The following is a 24,499-nucleotide window of genomic DNA, read 5'->3' as shown; positions in this document are numbered from 1 at the left end:
ATAGCATCTTATGGCTACTATAAGATCAATGCTGGCAGAGTTCTTCCTTGTTGAATATTTGACTTATAGTTTTCTGCTTACACACAATTTTTTAAACAATTGCACAATGCATGCGCTTCTGCTCTTCCAATTATGTTGCGTTTCGACCGTTTCCCTCTATTCAAATAAGCAAATTTTAAATAAAATATATTTTTTAAACACTTCAAATGATGAACGGGTGTTTTTCAATGTTTAAAAGAGGGCGAATTTTGTAAGAGGGTGAAAGTTGGCATTGAGTAACAATAGTTGAAATTAGATCTTTCTTTCCATAAGAACTATGTCACGTAATTAAAATTCTCCTCAAGAATCAATTTGCCGACTAAATGCATTTAAGATTTGTATTTATTAATTTAACAATATTTTTTTTCTTTAAACATTTTCTACTTTCGCTGTTCGCATTATCTTTTAGATCGCAATAAGACTTTTTTTGTAGCTGTCAACTATTGTCAAACAACATTTGTATGCTATTTTCATTTGCATCAAACATCTAAACACATATGTTAGATAAAGTACATTGTTGGCGACTGGGATATGTTTTTAATAATAGAGGGTGGGTTGTGGGACAACTTATGTTATACAATTTCAAACCATATTCGAAGACTTATGTCTATAATGAAACTAAACCATAATTTGCACTAATGAAAATGTGAATAAATGTGTATTTCTACTTTATGCAATTTTCAATTATATTAATTTCGGTTATGCTAAGTTTTAATAAGTTATATCACAACAATAGAGACAAAGTGCGGCGGCGTGTGATGGCTTGTTTCGAGTCAATCAAACAAAATACAAAGACATTATTCGGGATTGTGCCAATGCGAAAGGTAAAGCATTTACAGGCATTCAACATGGAAATACTCTCACAAGACAACGTATATAATTGGTATATGCATATGCACTTATTTAAATAGGGTTAGAGAGCAACACACGCCAGTAACAGAGTTTCACTGAGATCCAAGACAAAAGTTTCGTCGAGCTTCTTGTTTATATTAACTCTTGCTGAGTGCCTTTTTCTTTCTTTGTACCAGAATGTCATAAAACGGATTATGGCTGATAGACTGCGTCAAACGCTTGATCCACTCCTGTTGATCTTCCTCCGTGGCAGCGGACATACGGTACACCGTATGCTTGCCCTCTACCACCTGGAATATAAGAAAATAACTAACTGCACTGCTTCAGTTTACTATCCTATATACTTACTTTGCCCTCAGAGTCAGTCTTGCATGCCTTGATTATATCAGCACCTCCAGTCGCAAACAGCTCAAAGCAGTGCGGTTTGCTGCGATCGTGAATTTCGCGCACCGATATGTTCTCCAGTGGAATAATGCCGCGTGGTTCCTTATCCGTTGTGTATTCAAAATAGTATAAGCAATTGTCGTTCAAAATAAACCAACGACGTTTCCACGATTTGTATCTTAGCAAAACAAAAAAAATTAAAAAACAATTCGTTGGTCAACTGTCTTGGCAATATTTATCAACTTACCTGCCGCCTTGCTTCCACAGCCAGCCCTCCTTATCGGGATTGAAGAAGGTGTGCATCAAATCATTGCCATCATCCTGGGGTATTTTAAATGGCTCCGTTCGAATGGACTCGTAAAGAGATTCTAGAAGGCCACGGGGCAAATCTCCGCCGTTGTTGATGCCACGATTCATTGATATGAATTGATCAACGGTGGGCTTGTCTTTAACCTGTTGAAAGCAGAATAGTAGATCGCATTAAAAATTAAAAAGAAGCCTTGACTAAATTATAAAAATACAGCTGTATAACGAACAAAAACAATTTATGATCAAAACACTGAAATTATATTATTTTCAATTCATCGACTACAACCAAAAAACTGGTTTAGTTCAAAAACAGCGAAGGTACATTATTTTCATGTATGATAATTCCTGGGCAGCCGCAATTGAAAACGAATTTCGAAATTTTTGAAAATGAAGACGAACGGACATATATCGACTCGGTTGTTAATACTGCACAATATTATATACTTTATATGGTTGCCAATGTCTAATTGAGCAAGCTTTTGACTATAATCGACTATATACTCTCTTCTACAAGGGTATACAAAATCGATATTGATGTAAATCTTTATTAGACAAAATATAGTTGAGTTAAGCCCTCTGCATTTCTGCGATCCCTGCTGCGAACTAATCAAAATTCTGAAAGCCGAATTCTTCAGTTTTGAAATAGACAAACTATTCTGATTTCATCTCGTGAGTCTTCCTTCTTTTATCGGAATCATCAGATTATACTAGTGCTTACAGATGGATTGTGTAGTGAGGTGTTTAGCATAATAATTGCGAAGCTAAGCACATAGCAGGTGTCTGTGTTGGTGAATATATCTGGATTTAGTTGACAGTAGCGCTGTGCGAAGGTCTCCATCATGCGATCGATCTTTTGTGCCTCGCCGGGTAACCGAAACGACCACAGAAATTGCCTGTAGCGAGGAACACGAAAGAAGAGGAAAATGCTATTGGCGATAGTGATAATAAAAAGTGATTGTCGGGCACCTACCTGAGGGCTTGTACGAGAATGAGATTGGTGAAATCGTGGAGCGCCACAAAAGCCTTGAGCACATCCTCATTAAAATCGTTTTTCTCGCCGAGGTAATCGCCTAAAAATAAGTTTATTCATAAGTGTCTAATTGATTTTTTGTCATCGAAAGCATGCATTTTAATTACAATAACTTACCAATGGCCGTTTTATTCAGTCCCTCTCCCTTGTAGAGAAAGTGAGCAACGTCCTGGGGATCATGACGCAGTAGCCGGTTTTCAACGAGATACTCAATGCCTAAAAAAAATATGACATTTTACAAATATAGAAAAAGAAGATAGAATGATATAGTCGAGTTCCACGACTATCAGATACCCGTTACTCAGCTAGTGGAAGTGCAAGTGATACATTTCAACATTTTCTGGAATATCGGTGGAAATTGAGGAATATATATACATTATATGGTCGGAAACGTTTCCTTCTGCCTGTTACATATTCTATCCTTCGGCCTGTATTCTAGATTTTTTGAGAAAAAGTGTAACAGGTGGAAGGAAGTTCCTATAATTTATATATATTCGTAATCAGGATCAATAGCCGAGTCGATCTGGCCATGTCCGTCTGTCCGTCCGCCCGTCACGGTCACACTTTTGAAAAATGTTGTGATATTTTTTCATTTTAAATATATCTTGTAAATTTCTATATATTTGCCACGCCCACAAACCATAAAAACAAACGCCCACACTTTAAAAAAATTATTTTAAATTTCTTATTTAATTTTTTAAATTTGATTTTTTTATTTTATCCCAATTTCTACCGATATTCTATACAATTTTTAATTTCTCGTTTGCAGTTCCACTAGCTGAGTAGCAGTTATGTGATAGTCGGGGAACTCGACTATAGCATTCTATCTTGTTTTTTGTTTTTTATTATTTTTTTGCCAATTTCTATCGATTTTCCAAAAAAATTTCTTGTTTGCATCCCACTAGTTGAGTAACGAGTACTTGAGTTACTCGACTATAGAGTTCTCTCTTGTTATCACAATAATTGTTCTCGAAAAACATGCTACACCAGTAACAAAAGAAAAATCAAAATATGTGACCATTCAAAGCCAGCGACCCCCAGCAAACTTAATAGAGAAGAAATAAGATTGTGTAAAGAAGAAACAGAAAGAGAGTTGACCATAAACAATATGTTATTTTTTAAAAAAGATCATTTACTTTTGATTGACTCACAAAAGAAAGAGAACTTAAATTTTGTAAATAAAACTAATACCTCCACAAGATAGCATCACATACTACCTTCCCCACCTACACCCTTATTAAATAAATATCAAATTCGAACTTAACAAATCGTAACAGGAGATAACGCCATAGTCGAGTGTCGCGACTATACCGAGATACCGATTTCATTCCAATGAACTTTTAATATTTTTCTAATCAATTTTTAACTCATTGATTAATACTGATTACCTTAATAAAAGCTATTCATATTAACGAATACGTTAAGCATGTGAGCGCCAGACAAACTTTACCGTTAGGGTCGTTTGAAGACGTTATAATGCGCACGGCAACGTTTCACTAGAATCTAAACGCATAATCGCGGCCTTGTGATCTCGATCGGAAATATACATATGTAAATACTGCACAGGGTACAGGGTATCCAATGACTCTAGTTTACAAGATATTTGTTGATAAAAAAAATAAAAATAAAAGATGTACATATATATGTACATACATACCTTCTATAGCATTCTATTTTTATTTTACCTTCGGGGCAAAATAAAATATTCTACAATTTCTTGAGCCAAATTAACTTGTACGGAATTTTTTTTACGAATTTCGTTAAGAGTGATCAGAAAATTGCAAGCATACTCGAATGATTTATTGGATTCTGAATTCCGGGAGCAATTTGAAATTAACCCGGAAGTTTGCAACAATTTATTACCTTTTTTTGGGTCCATGTTAAACTTTTTACGCCCAATGGACATCTGTTTATCCTTATTGGAATGCTTGCAGTCTTCGGGTACATCCAGCGCCTCCATTTCCGATACAACCTCGCACAACTCATCTTTAATTTGCTGAAACGATATTTTCAAAAATGTAAAAATTGTAATTATATAGTCTGCACAGGTCTAACACAATGCTATTTGGATTAAACTCGGCAATTCTAAGTTAATGAATGCTACATTTTCATTATAGGCACAGTGATTGCGAGCTTCCGGATGAAGTAGAAAGGGTGACTAATGTAAAACTTATTTTAAATTGGTCAAGATCCTCGACTATCAGATACCCATTATTCCGTTAGCGGGAGTGCAAAGAAAACTTAAAATTTATGTTGGCATAAATAGACAAGACAAGGCATAAATAGACACAAGAGAGGGCGCTAGAGAGTGGGTGTGATAGTTTTTAGCGTATGGGTGGGAAAAGCTTTCTTTAACCTCTTACATTATTTAGTATACCCTCGTAGAGTAAGAGTAACGGGTGAATCAAGAAACTAACTGAAACTCGTTCGGAGACATCGCCTAAATTTACCATTTGTAAAGATGGCCGTGGGACCCACTAAGTCAAGGGTCAAGTAATTCGAAGCAGAATGACAACTATATTGAAACTCAAACCAGCGAGATTCTTCTAAAATGAACAGTGTGTGCAAAGTAAACTTATTGTGCTGACGCATGAATGACCAGAGAGCCGCAAGACCGAAATATTGAAATCCCCCAGTAGATATTTCCAGCCCAGCCATGACATTTTTACTTATTAAGAAGGGCAAGGTATCTGCATCGAATCGAAGGGGTATATATTTATTAGCTAATATAAGGGGCTAAAAGAATGTAACTGTTTATTTACAGTATTATTTATTTTAACGAACCCAGCCAACATCATTGAGATTCACGATGAGATCACTTAAGGCTTTATTCGGAGAATTTAAATAAAGATAAAGATTCACGATGAGATCACTTAAGGCTTTATTTGGAGAATTTAAATAAAGATTAAAAACAGATTCGGTATTATTGAAAATAAAGCGCTGATAAACACTTGTGTCGAGTTGTGTTGAGGAGTTGTAATTAAAATCTGATGTTCTATTCAAAAATATTTTAGGAGACTTACAAAAAACAAGAGAGAATGCTATAGTCCAGTTCCCCGACTATCAGATACTCCTTACTCAGCTAGTGGAAGTGCGAATGAGAAATTTCAACATTTTCTAGATTATTGGCAGAAATTAGGAAAAAAAATTATTAAATGAAATGAAAAAAACTTAAAATTAAGATCGTGAGAATTCTATGCGGTTTGTGGGCGTGGCAAAAAGTTTTTTTTTGCATATCTATATAAGTTTTTAAAATATACAAAAAAGTGAAAAAATATCAGAATATTTTTCAAAAGTGTGGGCGTGACAGTTTTCTGCGGTTCATAAGGACAGACGGACGGACGTGGCCAGATCGACTCGGCTATTAATCCTGATCAAGATATGATCAAGATATGATATATAAGATATATGGTCGGAAACGTTTCCTTCTGCCCGCTACCTACTTTTCAACGAATCTAGTATACCCTTTTACTCTACGAGTAACGGGTATAATTATTATCTGTCTGTCTTAAAAGTTACCATAGAACGCTTTTATGCACTTTCTCCTACCACTGGCATATAACAAGCATTAAAAAGTATTGCAAATTAAATCCTATTTCTTATTCGTCAAACGTAATTCGTTGTCCCGTTTCTGCCCACTTTTCATACCTTTGGTGGTCGCCTGAGGATGACTAGATTGTCACTCTGTTCAGAATTGATGCAATTTCGCTCGAGAAGCGTGTGGCAGCTCTCGCACAGATTCGATTGCTGACTGTCGCGCTTGCTGTTGCTCGTATTATTCTTTGAATTATTTTTGTTGGCTTCTTGTATGAAAGAGTTCCGCTCGAACTCACTTGGCGAGTTGCAGCTATCGTCAATGAAGCGCATATCGCAGGTATCGGGTGTAAGCGGTGAACTGTGTTTCGAACTAGGATCAGTTTCCAGAAACAACTCGGGATGGTTGACGCCAGTTTCAATTTCATTCTCCACGTCTAGCATGCGGCCCAGGGAATTAGAGCGCGTTTTGCGCGGCGATCGCCTTGCGATTATTTCGCCATTTCCATTTAATAGCAGTTCCACGGGTCGCGTCACAATTAAGGTTCTTGTTGTCGTTGTGATGGTTTCGTGCTGGTACTCCGTTCGCTTGCTAATAAGGTCCGTGTTAGGTTCATCACAGGGCAGGCGCTGAACCTCGGTGACCTTCAAGGTAACATCGCGGCAATTTACGGTTTGAGTGCTTAATGTGGGGCTGGCGGGAAGAGGGCTGTCCGGCGCTAATTTCGTTACGTTATATGTTGCCACACTAGTGTAGGGAGAAATGGAAGGGGAGCGGGGCTTGGGCGGGGGCTTCAGCGTGATCTTAATGTCCGACTTGGGCGTGGCCATTGGAGGTGTTTCTTTTCTGTCCCCGCTCTTCGTGATCAAACTGCAAAAGCAGCGAACGCAAACCCTGCTAGGGCCCCTTTCTGGGGTGCCTTTAGCACTAGCAGACGATACATTCCGGGTGTTGATGTAGAAAGTGCTGTTGCTTCGCCGACTGGCAGGGGATTCCGATTCATAGAACTCCACACTTTCACCACCATCGCAACCCACCGGCTTCGCGGATAGGTCAAAGCAGCTCCTTTGCAACGGCTGCTTTCTGCCAACACTTTCCATTCCTCCCAAGCCGGAGGAGCACGTCTTGTTCTTTGGCTGCCGACGAAGCGAGGAGAACCAGTTACTTATGCTGGGACGCTTCTGGTGGAGGGATGCCATCCTTCTTGCACAATTGCTCTCTTCCTCGGAAACAATTGCGGCACTTAAGCATGCCCCTCAATAGTGCCACGCTGAAAAGTGTATAGATCGAAGTTTAAGGAGATCTTTTTGGTGCAACTTCTTGAGGTAGTCAATTTACAAGTACAATTCGGCGTGTTTTTGGATTTCATTCCCGTTACTCGTTGATTGAAATGGTGTAATATATTGTGCATAATTGGCATATGACTTATAAAAAAAGTTAACTGCGTGGCTGCATATCTCGATATCTATCGTACTACAGCTGGGTAGTAGCCGTCAGCTGGTAAGCTAGCTTATCCTTCAATTACAATGGCATGTAAGAAATTGCAATCACCAGCTAAGAACCAAAACTACTTTAAAATATTGATTTAAGTGGTCTGAGTGCGTTAAAGGCCTTTTTTCCTGCATTATTTTTAGTGAGCATTTGTTAAAGCAACCTGGTGGCACTTTTGCTTAATTAATTTTTCTTAGTATTATGACCAATCTATGACCGTCCAAAAAAACAAAAAATGTGTATTTAGCTTACACAAGAAAAATCTGCTGGTGTTTAGATACTAAAACCTGATAGCAACAGGTACAAATACTTTTGTGGCAGTTCCCAAACAACAACAAAGCTTTTGAAGCCGTTTTTATATTTATCGTGAGATATTCGACATTAGTTTACAGGAATCAATTTGCAAATGTGCATTGGGCTTTTGGTCTCAGTTTACAAACGCTTATTGTTGCTTGAATGGCTACGTTCTAGCACTGCTCGATTCATTTAGTTTTGGGTCAAGGCGGTAGGGTTTATTGTCTGCACGTTGAAATTTGTCAGGTAAGGAAGAGAGACTTTAATAAGTGAATGATTCAAACAGAATGACATTCTCAAATCTTTTTATAATCGTAATTTTCTTGAGTGGGTGATAAAGTAAATTGACTAAAACAAATTTGCATGTATGTAATTGTTTTTGAATATCACAAATATACAATTGGAAAAAGTAATTAAGTAATTAAGAAAAAAAATTCAAAACATTTTCCAATTTTTCTTCTCTTCTTCCTTTTCTCTGAAAAAAATTGCCTTTAGGGCGCAAGATGTCTATTGTCATCAGCAAGATACATTTTTGATTACAAAATAATAATTAATAATAATTTTCACAAAACTGGCTTTAATACATTTTTTGAGTAAGAGGTACCACCATAACTTCTATCTCACTTCGTTGAGAAGTTTTTGTTCGATTTCTAATGAAACAAAAAAAATATATGTAATCTCTTGGTTAAAATGAAAGAGAAAATAAAAAGGCGCACGCGTCTTTTTAGAGAGATACTTTCGATTTATACATATGAAACTGATACCAAGACGAAGAGTAAGGCAAGGACCAAATAATTGTAGTCCGTCCGGTCCCGAGCCATTCTCTTCCGATTGTCATTCTCTAGTTATCAAGACGTAAGATGTCTGCCGTCAATGTTGTTGACCCACGTGATTTGAACGCGGAAAAAATAACCTAACCGGTTTGCTCTTTCCCTCTATTATTAAAAGCTATTTCTACCCCTTCCTCTTTGTCGTTGGAATTTCTGCCACTATCGGTTTAGTTCATTCTACGTTATTTTGTCTGACTTGTCTGTTGCTCCCTTATGTTTTTACCCAATGCTTTTAGACTACTGCTGGAATAGAAACGCTTTTACTTTATTTTTTTTTTCTCGGCTAAGAGAAAGAAAAACATGAAACTGAAAGTCTATTGTGTTTTCTTAAAGTCAAACATCTGTGAAGTGCAGGTCCTGGAGAATATCTGTCGACACAATATTCTCAGAAAACTACTGCGCATATCTCGCGACGTGTTTATAACTGAACCGCAATCGTTTGGGTCCCTCACAAACATACATCTCGACTTCCCAGACAGCAGTTTCAACTTTGAAGTCTTCACTTCGTTAACATAATGTTTTGGATTTGGAAAACGCATGTGAAATTCCTATCTCCAGCAACCAATAAATACTCCTATCCAACCAATATAAATATACTTATTGCAACACAATAATAGCGAATACTATATTCCATGAAGTATGTAGAAGGAAGAGTTTCCGACTCCATGAAGTATATATGTATATTTTTATAACCTTTTTTCAATTTTTTATTTATTTTGAAAATTTCTATAAGTTTACCAAAAAATTTTTGGCACGCCCTCTCTTATGCCCACAAACAGCACAAAACTTTCGTCTTTTTAGACGAACAAAATTTAAAGGTTTTTTTTAATGTTATTATTTTTTCCCCCAGTTTCTATCGATATTCCAGAAAATGTTGAAATTTCTCGTTTGGCCTTCCACAATATCTTAGTCGGGGAACTCGACTATATCATTCTATCTTGTTTATATAGTGATCTAGATCTAAGTCCGTTTGTCTCCATGATTATTCTTTTCTTACTATACCAACAATGTAAATACTATACCAAAATGTAAATAGGTAGTTTGGCAAAGTTAACTTAGTATGTGTTAGATAAAAAACGATTCAATGAGCCTTTAAACTTTAAATTAAACAAATAAAAAAGTACAATTAAGGGAACAAATTGCAATCTCAAGTGGGATAGGATGGGTAAAGTTTAATTTTATTGAAAATAATACAGGAAATTTATTTTCACGTTAGTTTATTTATTGACAATAAAAATGTAATTATTCACAATTATTAGTTTTCTAAATTTCTATAGATTTACTTAAAACATTTACCACGCCCACTATAACGCCCACAATTGTAAGTTATAGTTTTTAAAAATATTTTAGTTTGTTTTTGTTTTATTATTTGTCTGGTCAATTTCTATCGGTATACCAAAATCGTCCTCACTAAAAAAAATTTTTCGATTTTTTTATTTTATGTCGATATGTTAAAAAAATGTTTAAATTTCTCTTTTGCTCTCCTACTAGTTGTATTCGAGTCGATATAACGCGAGTTCACCAAGTTTTAGATACACGTTACGTTACTCAGCTTAAAAAAGCTGGGTTCACAAAAATCAAAATTTTTTAAATTGAAATGCGGAAATCGTTTGCCCAAGTTTGCGCACAAATTTGTTATTGCCCTGTTTTCGTCCTATTTTGAATATTTCAAAAAATGTCGGAAACTTTCGAATTTTTTTTTTAAATTAAAATTTTTTTTTTTTAAATATAAGACAAATATAAGTTTATATTATATATTAAAACTAAATATAATCAATAAAAAAAAGTTTGCCAAACCTTAAAAATAAATTATTTTGTTTGCCCACCTTTAATAACTTAACTTTTACATATGTATGTATGTATTTTCAGTTTTAGTATACACACAGAAGTACATAAATGGGTGTATGTGAATAGTCAGCGGTCTGTTATATTGCTTAATCAATATTTACATAAGCCTAATCATTCTATTAAAATGTATCAACAATTCTTAATCAATGATCAATTTCATGCAAAAAAAAAAACTGATTCCAGTGAAGTAGGCAGATCATAAAAAATGTGAATTGCCATCAAAACTTACTGAAAACTACTAGTTTTAAAAGTTGAGTAAACGGATTTAATTTCATAAATTTCGATTTTTCCGAAAAAAAAATAATAAACAAGATAGAATGCAATAGTCGAGTTCCTCGACTATCTAATACCCTTTACGCAGCTAGTGGAAGTGCTAACGAAAAATTTCAAAATTTTCTGGAATATCGGTAGAAATTGGGGAAAAAATAATAAAATAAAAAAAAACTTAAAAATGATTTAAGCGTGGGCGTGGCAAACAGTTTTGTTTGCAAATATATTGAAAATTGCAAAATATATAAACAAATTTAAAAATGTCACATTTTTAAAAATTGTGGGAGTGACAGAAAAAATTAAAAAATATCACAACATTTTTCAAACAAACTTTCGCTGCGTCTATGCATTTCTCTGGAAGCTGGATGCTTAATCTCAACTAGTAAGCTTTTTTAGTTCCTAAGATGGAGGCGTTCATACGCACAGACGGACGGGCAGACGGACATGGCCAGATCGACTCAGCTATTATATACTTCATATGGTTAGAAACGTTTCCTTCTGCCTGTTAAATACTTTTCAACGAATCTAGCATACACTTTTACTCTACGAATAAAGGGTATAAAAATTAAAAAGTTGCAGTTTTGTGCTGTTTGTCGACAGTTAAGTGGGAAATCGAAACTGTGAAAACGGATTCCAAATATTTTTGCACTCACATTCACATCATGATGTAAATTGTGCTATGTTTTGATGCCAGTTTCAGCAAACCAAAAAAAACAAAGCCCAGGGTCCAACACAAATCCATATAATCTTTAATTTTTACACTAACATGCCACGAAATTATGAAACTTTACATACATAAGCATCTACAAATACAATTCTTTAATGACATCGTTATTTGCCCTGCTATGTTAATAATATTATTATAATTTTAAACACAGCACTCGTCTTAAAATTTTTCCTCGTATTGAAAGCTATTGTAAAATACCTTTTCAGGTCACCTCATATAGAAACGTATTAAAAAAAGTGCTTCTAATCGAACTTCTTTTATTCAAATCTAGCAAACCTTTTACGAGCTAAGGGTTATAGGCCTTTTGAAAATGTTCCGCCAAACAGTTGTTTTATGTAATTGCAAACGGAATATGTATTGAAAAGTAATTGACCATCCAAACAAACTAGTACAATACAACCGACAATATTTTCGCACATATAAGGGACCCAGCGAACTGCGACAGCAAAAACTGAGGAACCACGAGGCATTCCAAAGCAATGCATTCGGATTTGCTGACAATTGATGCCGAGATACTCTGGCTTTTAGAACTCATGCAAATTGTCTTGTCGGTGCGGTATAAAATTGTTTCGAAATAGTTTCCGCAAGAAAACGAACATACGCACTAAACCGAATGCGATTATTGGTAAAGACAAAGTAAAGCTCATAGAAACTACAGAACGTAATGCCACTCGAGCGACTGCAAAGCAAAAAAAATCTTGCACTAGTCGGATGACCCAATAAATTAAATGGACGCATCCGCTGTGGCTGTTGCTCCCTTTGTTATAATGTCGCCCCTACCCAACTAGATTGATTATTACTAAGGGTGTATTCCATTTATCGCCTTGGACGTGTGCAACTTTTATTTTGTTATAGTGGCTGCATTCCCTTTCCCCTACGATGTTGGCGCAGATATTTCCCATATAAACCGAAATCACAGCTGCTTTTGTGCTTTACACGTTCCTATATGTCTAGTCGTTTATTTATTTTATTGTATGATTTTAATTTGATTGTGCTTTCAGGTACTGAAATGCGTTAAATAATAATGTTGGCAAGTGGATTTCCAAAATTACAAGAAAAAAAGTACTCAGGAACTTCACCAACTATAATTTTCTATATACAAAATAGCTATATACTATATACCGGTATTTTCTAATTCGATGTCTCCGTAACTCAGCATTTTAAGGTGGCAATGTTTTGAGTTATGAACATTTATCCGTATTTACAGAGTTGGTCAGGTGTATTTTCATAAAATACATAGGGAAAAAATACTTTTGACCACTCACTTTCTATTCTAAAGAGTTTCATTAAAATATATGTAGCATTTACGGCAAGTTTTAGAATGTTCCTATTACATATATAAAAGTATATACCAAGAAAGCATTTTATTACGGACTTCCTGCAGTCCCGTGCATACAAATTCTTTTTAGTTCCTATTATAAAAAACAAGATAGGGTCGGCGATGAGGCAAACCAATGTTTTCGCAATGTTTTGTCATGGGAGTTAGACATGTCTGGACTGCTGTTACACGGTAGCATAATTCCAGTGTCACCAGTGTAATTTTAGTGGAAAGTATTGATTTTTGGTTTTCCTTCTAATCGGTAACACTCAGAGTTCAATGTCCGCACAATTTACACTCCCGACTATTTTAAGTTAAAAGTCCACAAAAACTGCAGGAATAATACAGGCTGATTACTGTACAATAGCCCAAAATAGACACAAGCTAGCACAGCGCCCGCCATTTTCATTCTGGGCACCATCAACGAGAGCAACACCAGGGAACTTACAACGTCACAATTCCCTTTTTCTGACCGGTCGGTCTGAGTATTTTTGGCATGCTTCGTTGGCAGGTGTATTCGGCAAGCTTATATAGCCTTGAAGAAATTATAAATGTAAAAAAACGATTGAGAGGGTTTTTGGCAAACCATAAAAAATTTACAAGTTATATAAAAAAAGGAAATATTAAATTTTTTACAAGTGAGGGCATGACAGATTTGGGAGGTTTGTGAGGGTAGCAAAAAGTTATTTGGCAAACAAATATAAATTTACAAGATATATAATGAAAAAATATCAGAATCTTCAAAAGTGTGGCCGTGGCAGTTTTGTGCGGTTTGTGGGTGTTAGAGTGGGCGTGGCAATTTTGTAATTTTTTTTTATTGTGTTTCCAATTTCTTTCAATATGTCAAAAACCATTTGCCTACAAACCGGCCAAAATTTTGTTGAAATTTCTCGTTCGCACACCCACTAGCTGAGTTACGGGTATCTGATAGTGGAGGAACTAGACTTTCAACTTTTGTCAACTTTAGAACGTAGTGGGCATAACAATTATCTATTGAGTTTACAATGCAAAACTAAGACACAAAGTATTACATTTAGCTGGATCAGAAGAAATCGTTATAAACAACCAAAAAGTTGCCTAATTGAATAAGACGGCATATGTTTAAAATTCACATTAACTTCTGAGAGTGTTCTACTTAACACTACTATAAAAAATATTTTTCGCGAGTCAGAGTTTTTCTGTGATGACACTGTAAATGATCGTAAGGCTTACATAACATTATGTTATGCCATTATGTTTGCGTGGAAACCACTGCTATACAGAATATATGTACATACATACATATGTATCCTGTTGATCAGAATCACTATCCGAGTCTCTTTGTCCGTGCCTTTGAACGGTTTGATTTCGAAAACTATAAAAGCTAGAAAGTTGAGACTAAGCTTGCAGATTCTAGCAACGTAAGATTGTGTCAAAACTAAATAAAACTAAAACTACTAAACTTACTAAAAAACTTACTAAAACTAAAAACTTACTAAAAATGTAATTTGTTTGACTTTTTTTACCAGTCGTCGTGCCAATTTCTATCGATATGCCAAAAACATTTTGACCTCGCCCACTAAATGTTTTCCTTTTTTGTATTATAATTTGTAGTGGTACGCCAAAGAAAGGCTGCTCGCGCCCACCCTAATGCCCAAAATCCGTCCAAAACCGTAATTTTAGTTCTCATTTTAATACTAATTGATAAGAAAAACCAAATTGGCTACACCAAAAATCAGACGAGAACGTGGATTTTTGAGAAACCAGAGCAGAGAACAGAACGAGCAGCATGTACAGATAAATTACATATTAGCGACATCACGGATTGCACCCATTTTGTCAACACATGTACAGTGAGAAAATCAAAATATATTAGTATGTGTCTGGTTGTGTAGCGGACACATGAACATATAAATTTATATTTAATATCATGAGTAATAAGTGACGCGCATTGTTTTGTACTTGTAAATTGCTTGGACAAGATAAAAAGCAGAAACTTTTACTCCATATTTACTTGGAAAATTCCGATGATTCAAATGGCAGACTGCAATTTTTTGCAATCTATACGTATATTTTTATTGTAAATAATATACGTATTTTTCCTACTAACGGCACTCACAATAAGATAAGATAACACTTTTATCTGCTAGCTTATAGCTTTTTCATATCAGCTAACTTATTTAGTACACAGGCCAGCGAATATAAACCAAAGGTTATTATTAAATATTAATATTAGATTATTTTGCAGCAAAACACTTGGAATTTACACACTAGTTTTCAACACAACAGAAGCTGCGTGCTACAATATATTTTTCATTCCACTTTTTGTATGTGTGATTCATAAAATTGTTGGCACTCGAGTAATGAAAAGAATGCGAAAGAAAAGAGTAAAGAAATTAATATTCAGGTTCAGTTTAAAAGGCCGCGCACTCCGACGATTCCGTATCCGTCACCTCGACATATTGCGAGGGCTCTCAGACTGAGACTGCGAGAGTATTGCCTGCACCGAGGGCAGAGCAGAATGGCACACAGCTCACTGGCAAACGCTCACAACAAGTGGCTCTAAGAGCATAAAAGAGCGCGATTGGCGTACTCTTCGTTTAACAAACATTTCTCGCATACAACAGCACATTTTATAAACGTAAAATCTCTTAACCAGGGGTGCCACAAAAATTACCAGTAAAATAGGAGAATTTTTAGAAAGGATTCGCTTCCACTTTTATAAGATATAAGTTTCAGAAAAAAATGTGCGCGAAAAGATACCGAGATCTCGGAAACTATAAATACTAGAAAGTTGAGATTAGACAAAAAGATTCTAGTGACGCCTACGCTGTGCAAGCTTGTGTCATAACGCCCATTTCGTAACTTTTACAATCTGTCAAAACGCAAACGCCCAAACGTTAAAAAAAATGATTAATTTTTATTCGGTCCAATACTTGTACACCCTTTACTCGTAGAGTACGGCAGTAAGGCAGACAGAAACATTTCCGACCATATAAAGTATATACATTCTTGATCAGGATCAATAGTCGAGTCGATCTGGTCATGTCCGTCTGTCCATATGAACGCCTCGATCTCAGGAAAAGCTAAAAGCTTGAAAGCTAGCTTGAAATTAAGCATGCAGCTTTGTTTCCTAATGTTGCCACGCCCACAAAACGCACAAAACTGTCACGGCTACACCTTTGAAAAATGGGATATTTTTTCATTTTTATATATATTTTGGAAATTTCTATCATTTTTCCAAACAACTTTTTACCATGCGCACAAACCGCCTAAAACTGTCACGCCCAGTCTTCTGAAAAATACTGTGATATTTTTTTAAGTGAACTCTCAATGTTTTTGATTTAAGCCGATGCAGAACACGGTGGTTTGGGATTAAAGCAAAATTGGAGCGAAAGGTTTTTTAATGGCACCCCTCATAATCAGGTAAGTGAAATAGATAATATTATTGTTTTTATACCATATTGATGCTCTAGTTGTTAGTTGACATGGAATGAAGTAATTGTCCTTTATCCGGCTTCCAGTTTTGCATTTTTATCCAAAATGAACCTAAAACACGTTGGCAGTAAGTGAAGCTATTTGCAGCTGCCTCAGTCTGCACTTGTTGTCCTGCTTCCCGCTAGCTATACACATATATGTACATACATACACATAGCTGGCTTTAATTAGTTTTTTTAAGCCATTGTTTGGTTTTAGTAGTATAGATAAAGAAGTTGAAAATTGTGAAGGAGTTCAGGCCTTGTTTGAAGAGAAAATTAATAAGAGAAACTCAAAAAGAGAGAGTCTTTAGGGAGACAAATAACAAAAACAAAGAACGAATACTGTTAAAAAAACGGGCAGTCTCAAAACAAATGGCGGATGCTCATTAAAATGCTCTGCTTGTATGTGCTTTTTCCCAGCTTGTATATTTGAGCAAAATAGCAACGCACGAGCGCGATTTGCGTGAAAACATATATAGTATATGTACAACAAGATAGTATGCTATAGTCGAGTCGACTATCAGATACCCGGTAGACTCAGCTAGTGCGTGAGCGTAATCTACGAGTAACGGGTATATTAATAACAATACAAAGAAATGTAATTTTTATTGATTTCAGTAAAAAGTTTGCTACGCCGTGAAGGAGACATTTGCATTTGTATCGTTCCGAAATTTCTTCGCACAAAACCACACATTCTTCGCACAAAAACGACACATTTCAAGTATTGCAAAAAGATCATTGTAATCCATTAGTTTTAAGCCTTCAATTATAAATATACTACAAATCCTAAGAGACATACAACCAGATTTTATACCCGTTACTCGTGGAGTAAAAAACAAGAGAGAATGCTTTAGTTGAGTTTCCGGGTTTCAGATAGACATATTAAGATAAAAATATATTATGAATAATTATTTTATAAATATTATATTCTTTGTCTTATACGTGTAAGCTCTTTGGTTGGAAATACAAAATATCTCTATATACATACACCATACGTCTATCTACATTGATGTAAAAACCTTAAAATATTTTTTCCTTTCCGTTTGGATTTTCGCATCGTCAGCCGACGTAAACTACAAAGCACCAAAAAACTTGACCCAACTTAACCCGAATTGTTCGTTTAATTGCCAGTAAAATAAATCGGATATTCAGAACAGAATAAATAGGAAGGTCCTCAGTAATTTTTCCGCTACGGTAAAAACCATAATTATTTCAGGTAGTCGGGGAACAGCAGATTGAAAGGTAAGGGACAAAGTGTCAAATGGATATCTAGGTAGAAATAAAATCAAATAGTGTAGCAACGGAAATTTGGTGGAATCAGCAACAATATTTTGTGTATTACTTTGTACGTTATGGATTTGTAATTTTATATTAATTTGTACGTTAACAACACATTATCCCAGCAATAATAAAAGCAATATAGTTTAACATCATTAAGGAACATCCATTTTTAACGTTATCAATAACATTAAGCGGGTTAGCCAGCACTCGCTCTAGTGAAATTGTAACCTTTTTAACAATTTAAGCAAACGTTTATTTTTATAATTAATAAATTAATTACAAGTATCGTAACACAAATGTTGTATATGACTTAGTGTAAATACACTCACCTTTGCATTAAGTTTTTTCACAATCTTACGATACAATACTTTGTACATATCACTGCAGTAACAAAAATAATATCTGTTTATAAAACAATAAATAAAAATGAATTCACTTTAGATCACGATTCTTGGATCAGACCCGAGGGACAATATTCACAGCACGCGACAACTCTTCAATTCGCTAGACGTTTGTTGGAGAGGTGTATGATGCAGTTGTCTTACTCCGGCGAACCGTCATTAATGAATAAGAGGTAATCGCGCAGACCAACGCGCCATATGAGTTACAGGAGCGAAGACTTGTATATTTCAAGGTACTCGGCCATATGAGTGAATTCCAGAGGGTCAGTATACAAGGATTGTTTGTTTCGACTGTTTCGACAATGTGTGGACATTGTGAGTTTCTTTAAATTTCTATCGTACAGCTCTGCAAGTTATATACAGTATTTTTGAAAAATTGAAATTCAGTAGATTTGGTAATTGAAATTTTATTTCTTGACAAAACTTTCAATATATGTACTAATAAAATTGTCACTGCTGTCCAAAGGCAAGTTATTTGTTATGGGTCTGGTGTGGGATAATATCATCCACAAAAAATATAAAAAATTCTTGTTAAAAATTAATGACTTCAATTTTTCAAATGCTTGTTTTTTCGATTTTCCTAATTTGTTATCTGTAAATCAGGTTAGCATGAGAAACTCTAGATCAATCACTTTTGGAAAATCTTACTAGTTAATCGGGAAAACAGCTATACATTTCCTATACTCATAACACTTCTGGGACTTGTGATATATGTCATTGAAAATCCACTTCCAACTGCTATATGTGCTCTTCAATGGATATTTGGCGGATTTTTTTCAAAATGAGACCATGTCGTAATTCCCTTAAGCTTATAATATCCGTATTTTAGATATACAACAACGCACGCTTAAGTTATTAGACAACTAAAACAACTCTTTCACAAATTCAGAACAACTAACGCTTACTAAATCTTGTACATACATATAAGCGTATCCAAACGGAACCTTTAAATTATGCAAAATATCTCGATATAAGAATCTTAAGTTAAAGTGAAAGAGTATACTAGTCACGATCGCACCTTCAACTTAAATTATCTGAAACTTCCAAAAGCCGCCGGATTACAAATTTTTAAAACACAACCAGGTCTAGTAGAAAAATAGCTAAACTGGCATCTCTTGGGAGTATTCTTAATATGTATACATACGATGCATGTAAATGTAATGAATGTGAATATATGAATGTAAATATATCTGCATATGCAGATAAAGAACGCAGCAGTTTCACAATTCGTCACTACTCAAAAACATCAATATCGGCGGCTACGTCAGCAGAGCCGACTGCTTCGAACGCGCTCTCAACGACTCTCTTGCACACTTTCTCTCCTAAACATTTATTGTGATGAAAAAGCAATGAACACAAGGAAAAGTGATAATATTAGAGAGAGAGACATTCGGCATTTAAAGCTGTTTTACTTGGGATGACTTGCCAGTCCTTAAAAAGAAACAAAACAGAAAGGACAACAAGAATCCCACCACCACGAAATTGTATTTTTTATACTCAGGAAAATTGACAATAAAAAATGGATAATTTTGTCATGTTTTTTTTAAAGTTCCATTGTATAATGGAGCTACAGGGAAGCTACAAGTGTATAAGATTATACACTTTTAAATCGACCTTTCCTAAGTGTTACATTTATATATATGTATGTATATTTATAAATATATAATATAACTTACCTGTATTTCTAGTAAAAGTTCCTGCTTCTTGCGGCGCAGCTCAATCAGAAGTTTTTGCTGCTCCTGTGTAAGTTCTGCAAGAACGTGAGGCAAATCAATTTATAAATTCAGCTATTTTGTAAATAGTAACGTAGCAACAGTAAAAAGCGAAAAAAAAGTAGAACAGCATTCCATGCAGACGCACCTAAAGACAGCATCTTGTGGGCTACGTCACAAGCTAAAGTCAATAAACAATTTACGTTTGTTGCTTATTTCCCTTAATTAAGAAAACCCCAATGGATTGCTAATTGTGCACATTGTATTATTAGCGTTACCAAAGCTCTTCGGACTAAATTACACTGAAGGCCATAAAATTAAGACACATACACTGACACTGCACCTAGCACACGTACGAATATGGCTTGTTGCTTCTCTTATTCTTTAGTTGTGGGTATCCTCATTTGTGAACAAAATGTGAAAACAAATTAGCATCAATCCTCCGGGGAAGCTAAAATATCTGCTGTTTACCTGGCATTGAGAATTCACTGCGCCCCTTTGAAATGGCACCGTACGATCTGTTGTCGAAATTGTCCATTGCGCTAATCATCGCGGAGCTACTGAGCTACTACACACACTCGCGCGCACGACACACACTCTAGTTATACATTTTTCACCAGCAGTTGGCTAATTATGAGGGCTTTTCATTGAGCAGTCTTAGACGAGCGGATAATAAACAAATCAACACCTAAAAAATTCTATCGCCATTTTCTTTCAGCTCTCCACTAGAGATGTGCGGAATTTAACTATCGGTTTTGTAAAACAGAATACTGCTGAAAAGTATCAAGTGCATACTGACTTAAGCTGAGTGCTACGCGAGCTCAGTGTGGCAACTTTAAAAAAAACCTGATTGCAGCACTGCATCTTTCACGTTTTACCTTACCCAAAAAGTGTTATTCATTTGCTTGCAACGAGACTTTAAAAATAGGCTATTTTTTTAAGCTTAGAAAAAATTATCTGCGAATTAATCAAAAATATAATATTTTTATTAAAAAAAATTAGATAGATTAGATAAAATCTACAAATATCACCAATGCCTACTGCCTATTTAAAGCCGTAAAAAAAATTCATTGGACGAATTCGTTTTTGATCATAGCTTCATTCAAAATATCGTCAAGGAAATACAAACTTACACATCATTTGGTTTGTTTAACGGCACAATATTTGTGGACTTGGTGGCAACGCTGCCAACATATGTGTGCACTAGCATCGATAATTTTTTACATCCCTATTTTGAACCGCAGAATTCTAGAAAATTCCACTTGCTGTCCATAGGAATAGTCGGAGTTAGTTAAAGCAAAGACTGCCGCATTAAAATTCCTCCCACATCTTCCAGCTTTTCATACAATTGAAGACAGTTAACAGTAAGAAAGCGATGGCCAAGTGGGGAGAAGGAGATCCGCGCTGGATTGTGGAAGAGCGGCCCGACGCCACCAACGTGAACAACTGGCACTGGACGGAAAAGAACGCCACGCCATGGTCCAAGGACCGCCTACATCAGCTTTTTCAGGGTTTCAAAATAGGCAAGTGTATAAGAATTTGTCGTAGTAAAACATATCTACATCCTAACCTAAAACTTCCCAAAACTTCCCAAAACGCAGGGCACAGCGACATTGAGTGCGCCGTAGACTCCGTGGACAAGTGCTCCGGGGAGGCCACCGTGAACAATCGCAAGGGCAAGCTCATATTTTTCTACGAGTGGGAGCTGGTGCTAAAGTGGTCAGGAAAGCTCCTCAAGAACAGCGAGCTGAGCCACAAGGGCAAGTTGACCATTCCCAATCTCTCCGAGGAGAACGAACTAGCGGACGTGGAGATCACGGTCACAATCGATGAGTCCAACGACGAGTCGGAGACCCTGAAACAGTTCATGTACAACGTGGGACGAGACCGCGTGCGGCAGCAGCTGGCCTCATACATCCGCGAGTTAAAGGAAGAGTACTCCAAGAACCTGATCCTACCAAAGAAGGGCGACGATGCCGGAGCGGGAAATCCTGTTGCGAATTTGAAGGATGCCAACAATACCCGTAATGCAGGCCAAAATATTGCCTCGAACACCTCGGTGGCGGCTCCTAGAGTCAACATCTCTGGCATCGGCTGTAAGCTGGACGTTCGCACTCTTTCAATGACCGAGGAATTCCACTGCAGCGCCAACGACCTTTACAACGCTCTAACAAAGCCGGAGATGGTCACCGCCTTTACGAGGGCCCCTGCCAAAGTCGATGCCGTGCGCGGTGGCGAGTGAGTTTCTGCATGTCCCTGGACCCTCTTTAATTTCACCATCTCATTCATTATCGCGCAATGCTAATTACCCTTCTACTCATTTTTCTTTTATGGTAATTATATTTTTGGCTTCTATTGCAGATTCATTCTTTACGGAGGCAATGTGCTGGGAAAATTCGAAGAGCTTGTCCCGGAAAAAAAAATACAGCAAAGCTGGCGTCTGAAAAACTGGTCATCTGGTCATTACTCAAACGTGATCATCGAGCTAGAAGAAACTGTAAGTTACCAGGACAACGGACAGTAAATTTATTACTTCAGCCGTAATAGGGTGTTAAATGTTCTGAATGTCGTCCACTTCAACAGAACCTACATGCTTAATCCCAACTTTCTAGATTTTATATTTTCTGAAATCACAGTGTTCATACGGACAGACAGACGGACGGACATGAGGGCATAGACATATCGACTCGCTTAGTGAGTAGAAAATTAATCAACTAAAGTTTTCAAATAAATCAAAATTATAGGCCCGTTAGGGATATCGTCCTATACCTGTTATTTATCGACAAAAAGGGAGTACTAAATTCGTTCACAAGGCCCTACTCATCTATATCTGTCTCTTTTTTGAAATATTTTCATAGTACACCCATTAGCTGAGTACCGGGTATCTGATAGCGACCTAAATCTCCTATAGCGTGCTCTCATGCTTTTTTGTATTATTTTTGCTATTTTTAAACGCTAATAACATATAAGCAGATTCTTGGATTGTAAATTGTTTAATCCCATAAAATGTAAGCTTTCAAATACTATTGTGCCATTAATTTTAGGATTTGTTTTGTTTTAAAAATCGTATAGAAATTCAAACGATTCGTTTATACGTGATTTATGAGCACTCGATTTTACAAAAATCCAAATGAAATAAATATCCAATGAATCCAAAATATGCATTAAGAAGCTTAAATGTTATACATATTCTAGGTTCTCAAAATTTTACTGACCTAGAATCCCAAGATTGGCTACAATTTCAGTTTAAAAACCCTTTTTTTTTTTAACTTTGAAGTCTCCTGTTCTGGCTTCAGCTTCATTTTGTGGGAATAATGTTTTACGTGCTATCACAAAAAATGTTTGTAATCGAATAACTCCACATACCGGGCTTTCTTCTTGCAGTCATCCAGCACAATGATGTCGCTTAAGCAGACCGGGATCCCAGCGCCCGAATATGATGGGATGAAGACAAACTGGTACCGATACTACTGGCATAGCATTAAACAGACCTTTGGATTCGGTACTTCAATATCTGATGCCTTATAAGAGGACGCTTTTAGTGCGGGTTGCACTGAATGATTGAGGTCTCGGTGGATGTCGGATCATCAAAGAATGTGTATTTGTATTTACTAGAGTACTGCGAGAACTTTACTTCCTATCATAATGCTTTATAAAGATAGAACTGGAAAGTCAGCGGCTCGCTTGGAGAACCACATTACTTACATAAAATCAAATACAATTCAGGCATTCGACATTGATTTCACACATAGACAAACAATAAAAAAAAAATTTAAAACAAAATTTTTATAATTTTGGATTCTATATTACTAATAAATTTGTTAAATTTTAAAGGATAAAAATAGCTTAAAAGGCATGCGATTTAAATAGATCTATATATATTATCGATTTCCACACAATTAGGTGGTAAAATTGGCTCACAATAGTTCTGTGACTGCAAAAAAGGCCACATAATAAAAGCGTTTTCCAATTATAGAAAACAATGAAGCAGACATATATATTTTTGATCAGGTTCACTAGTTGAGTCAATTTGTTCATGTCCGTCTGTCTTGAAAACTATAAAAGCTTGAATTCATTCATTCATAATCAGCGACAATCAAACATCCCAAGTTTGTTTTAGATAATTGTCATACCAACTAACGTATACAAACCGTTACTAATAGAGTAAAAGGGTACTAGATTCGCGGTAACAGGTAGAACGTAGCGTTTCCGACAATATAAAGTATATATATTATTGCTCAGGATCACTAACCGAGTCGATTTGATCGTTACTCGTAGAGTAAAAGGGTATACTAGATCCGTTGAACAGTATGTAACAGGCAGAATAAAGCGTTTCCGACCATATTTCGGATCTTTATCAGGATCAATAGCGGAGTCTTTCTGGCCATGCCCGTCAGTCCGTTCGTCTGTTTGTCCGTCGAACTAAACTAAAGATCTCTAAGATCTCAGGAACTATAAAAGCTAGATCATATTGGGCATGCAGATTCCAGAGACATACATACATGCACTGCAAGTTTGTTAAATGATGTTGCCTTGGCCAATCTAAAGTCCACGCCCACACTTTCAAAAATTGTTTTGATTTATAAAATTTTTTTATTAATCTTTAAAATTTCTTTCGATTTGCAAAAAAAAACTTTCACTCTAACGCCCACAAATCCCCCAAAACTGTCACGCCCACACTTGAATTTTTTTTAATGTTTTTATCATTTTATTTTCTTTT

General features: G+C 35.9%; 2 protein-coding genes across 4 annotated transcripts; one reads left to right on the top strand and one right to left on the bottom strand.

Moving 5' to 3' along the window:
• Positions 1 to 134: 134 nt before the first annotated feature.
• Positions 135 to 20,541, bottom strand: LOC6548876 (cytohesin-1). Of its 2 annotated transcripts, none has more exons than XM_015156525.2 (9): positions 20,251 to 20,541; positions 19,744 to 19,817; positions 4,478 to 4,610; positions 2,732 to 2,830; positions 2,555 to 2,654; positions 2,303 to 2,477; positions 1,523 to 1,728; positions 1,240 to 1,453; positions 135 to 1,181 (listed from the first exon to the last, which is right to left on the bottom strand). In XM_015156525.2, exons 1-9 carry the CDS (start codon positions 20,327 to 20,329, stop codon positions 1,029 to 1,031), a joined length of 1,233 nt encoding a protein of 410 aa, XP_015012011.1. In that variant the 5' UTR covers positions 20,330 to 20,541; the 3' UTR covers positions 135 to 1,028. The 2 variants fall into 2 exon arrangements, with proteins under 2 accessions (XP_015012011.1, XP_001973972.2); XM_001973936.3 differs by lacking the exons at positions 19,744 to 19,817; positions 20,251 to 20,541 and adding exons at positions 6,263 to 7,419; positions 14,921 to 15,420.
• LOC6548875 (activator of 90 kDa heat shock protein ATPase homolog 1) lies at positions 19,691 to 23,562 on the top strand. Of its 2 annotated transcripts, none has more exons than XM_026983618.1 (5): positions 19,691 to 19,709; positions 21,116 to 21,302; positions 21,381 to 22,017; positions 22,141 to 22,276; positions 23,164 to 23,562. In XM_026983618.1, the coding sequence occupies exons 2-5, from the start codon at positions 21,155 to 21,157 to the stop codon at positions 23,305 to 23,307; spliced, it is 1,065 nt and encodes a 354-aa protein (XP_026839419.1). In that variant the 5' UTR covers positions 19,691 to 19,709; positions 21,116 to 21,154; the 3' UTR covers positions 23,308 to 23,562. The 2 variants fall into 2 exon arrangements, with proteins under 2 accessions (XP_026839419.1, XP_026839420.1); XM_026983619.1 differs by lacking the exon at positions 19,691 to 19,709 and adding an exon at positions 20,855 to 20,922.
• Positions 23,563 to 24,499: the final 937 nt, after the last annotated feature.

The sequence above is a fragment of the Drosophila erecta genome, unplaced genomic scaffold (assembly GCF_003286155.1).
Source record: "Drosophila erecta strain 14021-0224.00,06,07 unplaced genomic scaffold, DereRS2 tig00000975-arrow-arrow-pilon, whole genome shotgun sequence".
Classification (NCBI taxonomy): domain Eukaryota; kingdom Metazoa; phylum Arthropoda; class Insecta; order Diptera; family Drosophilidae; genus Drosophila; species Drosophila erecta.
This window is presented reverse-complemented; position numbering and strand designations above follow the sequence as displayed.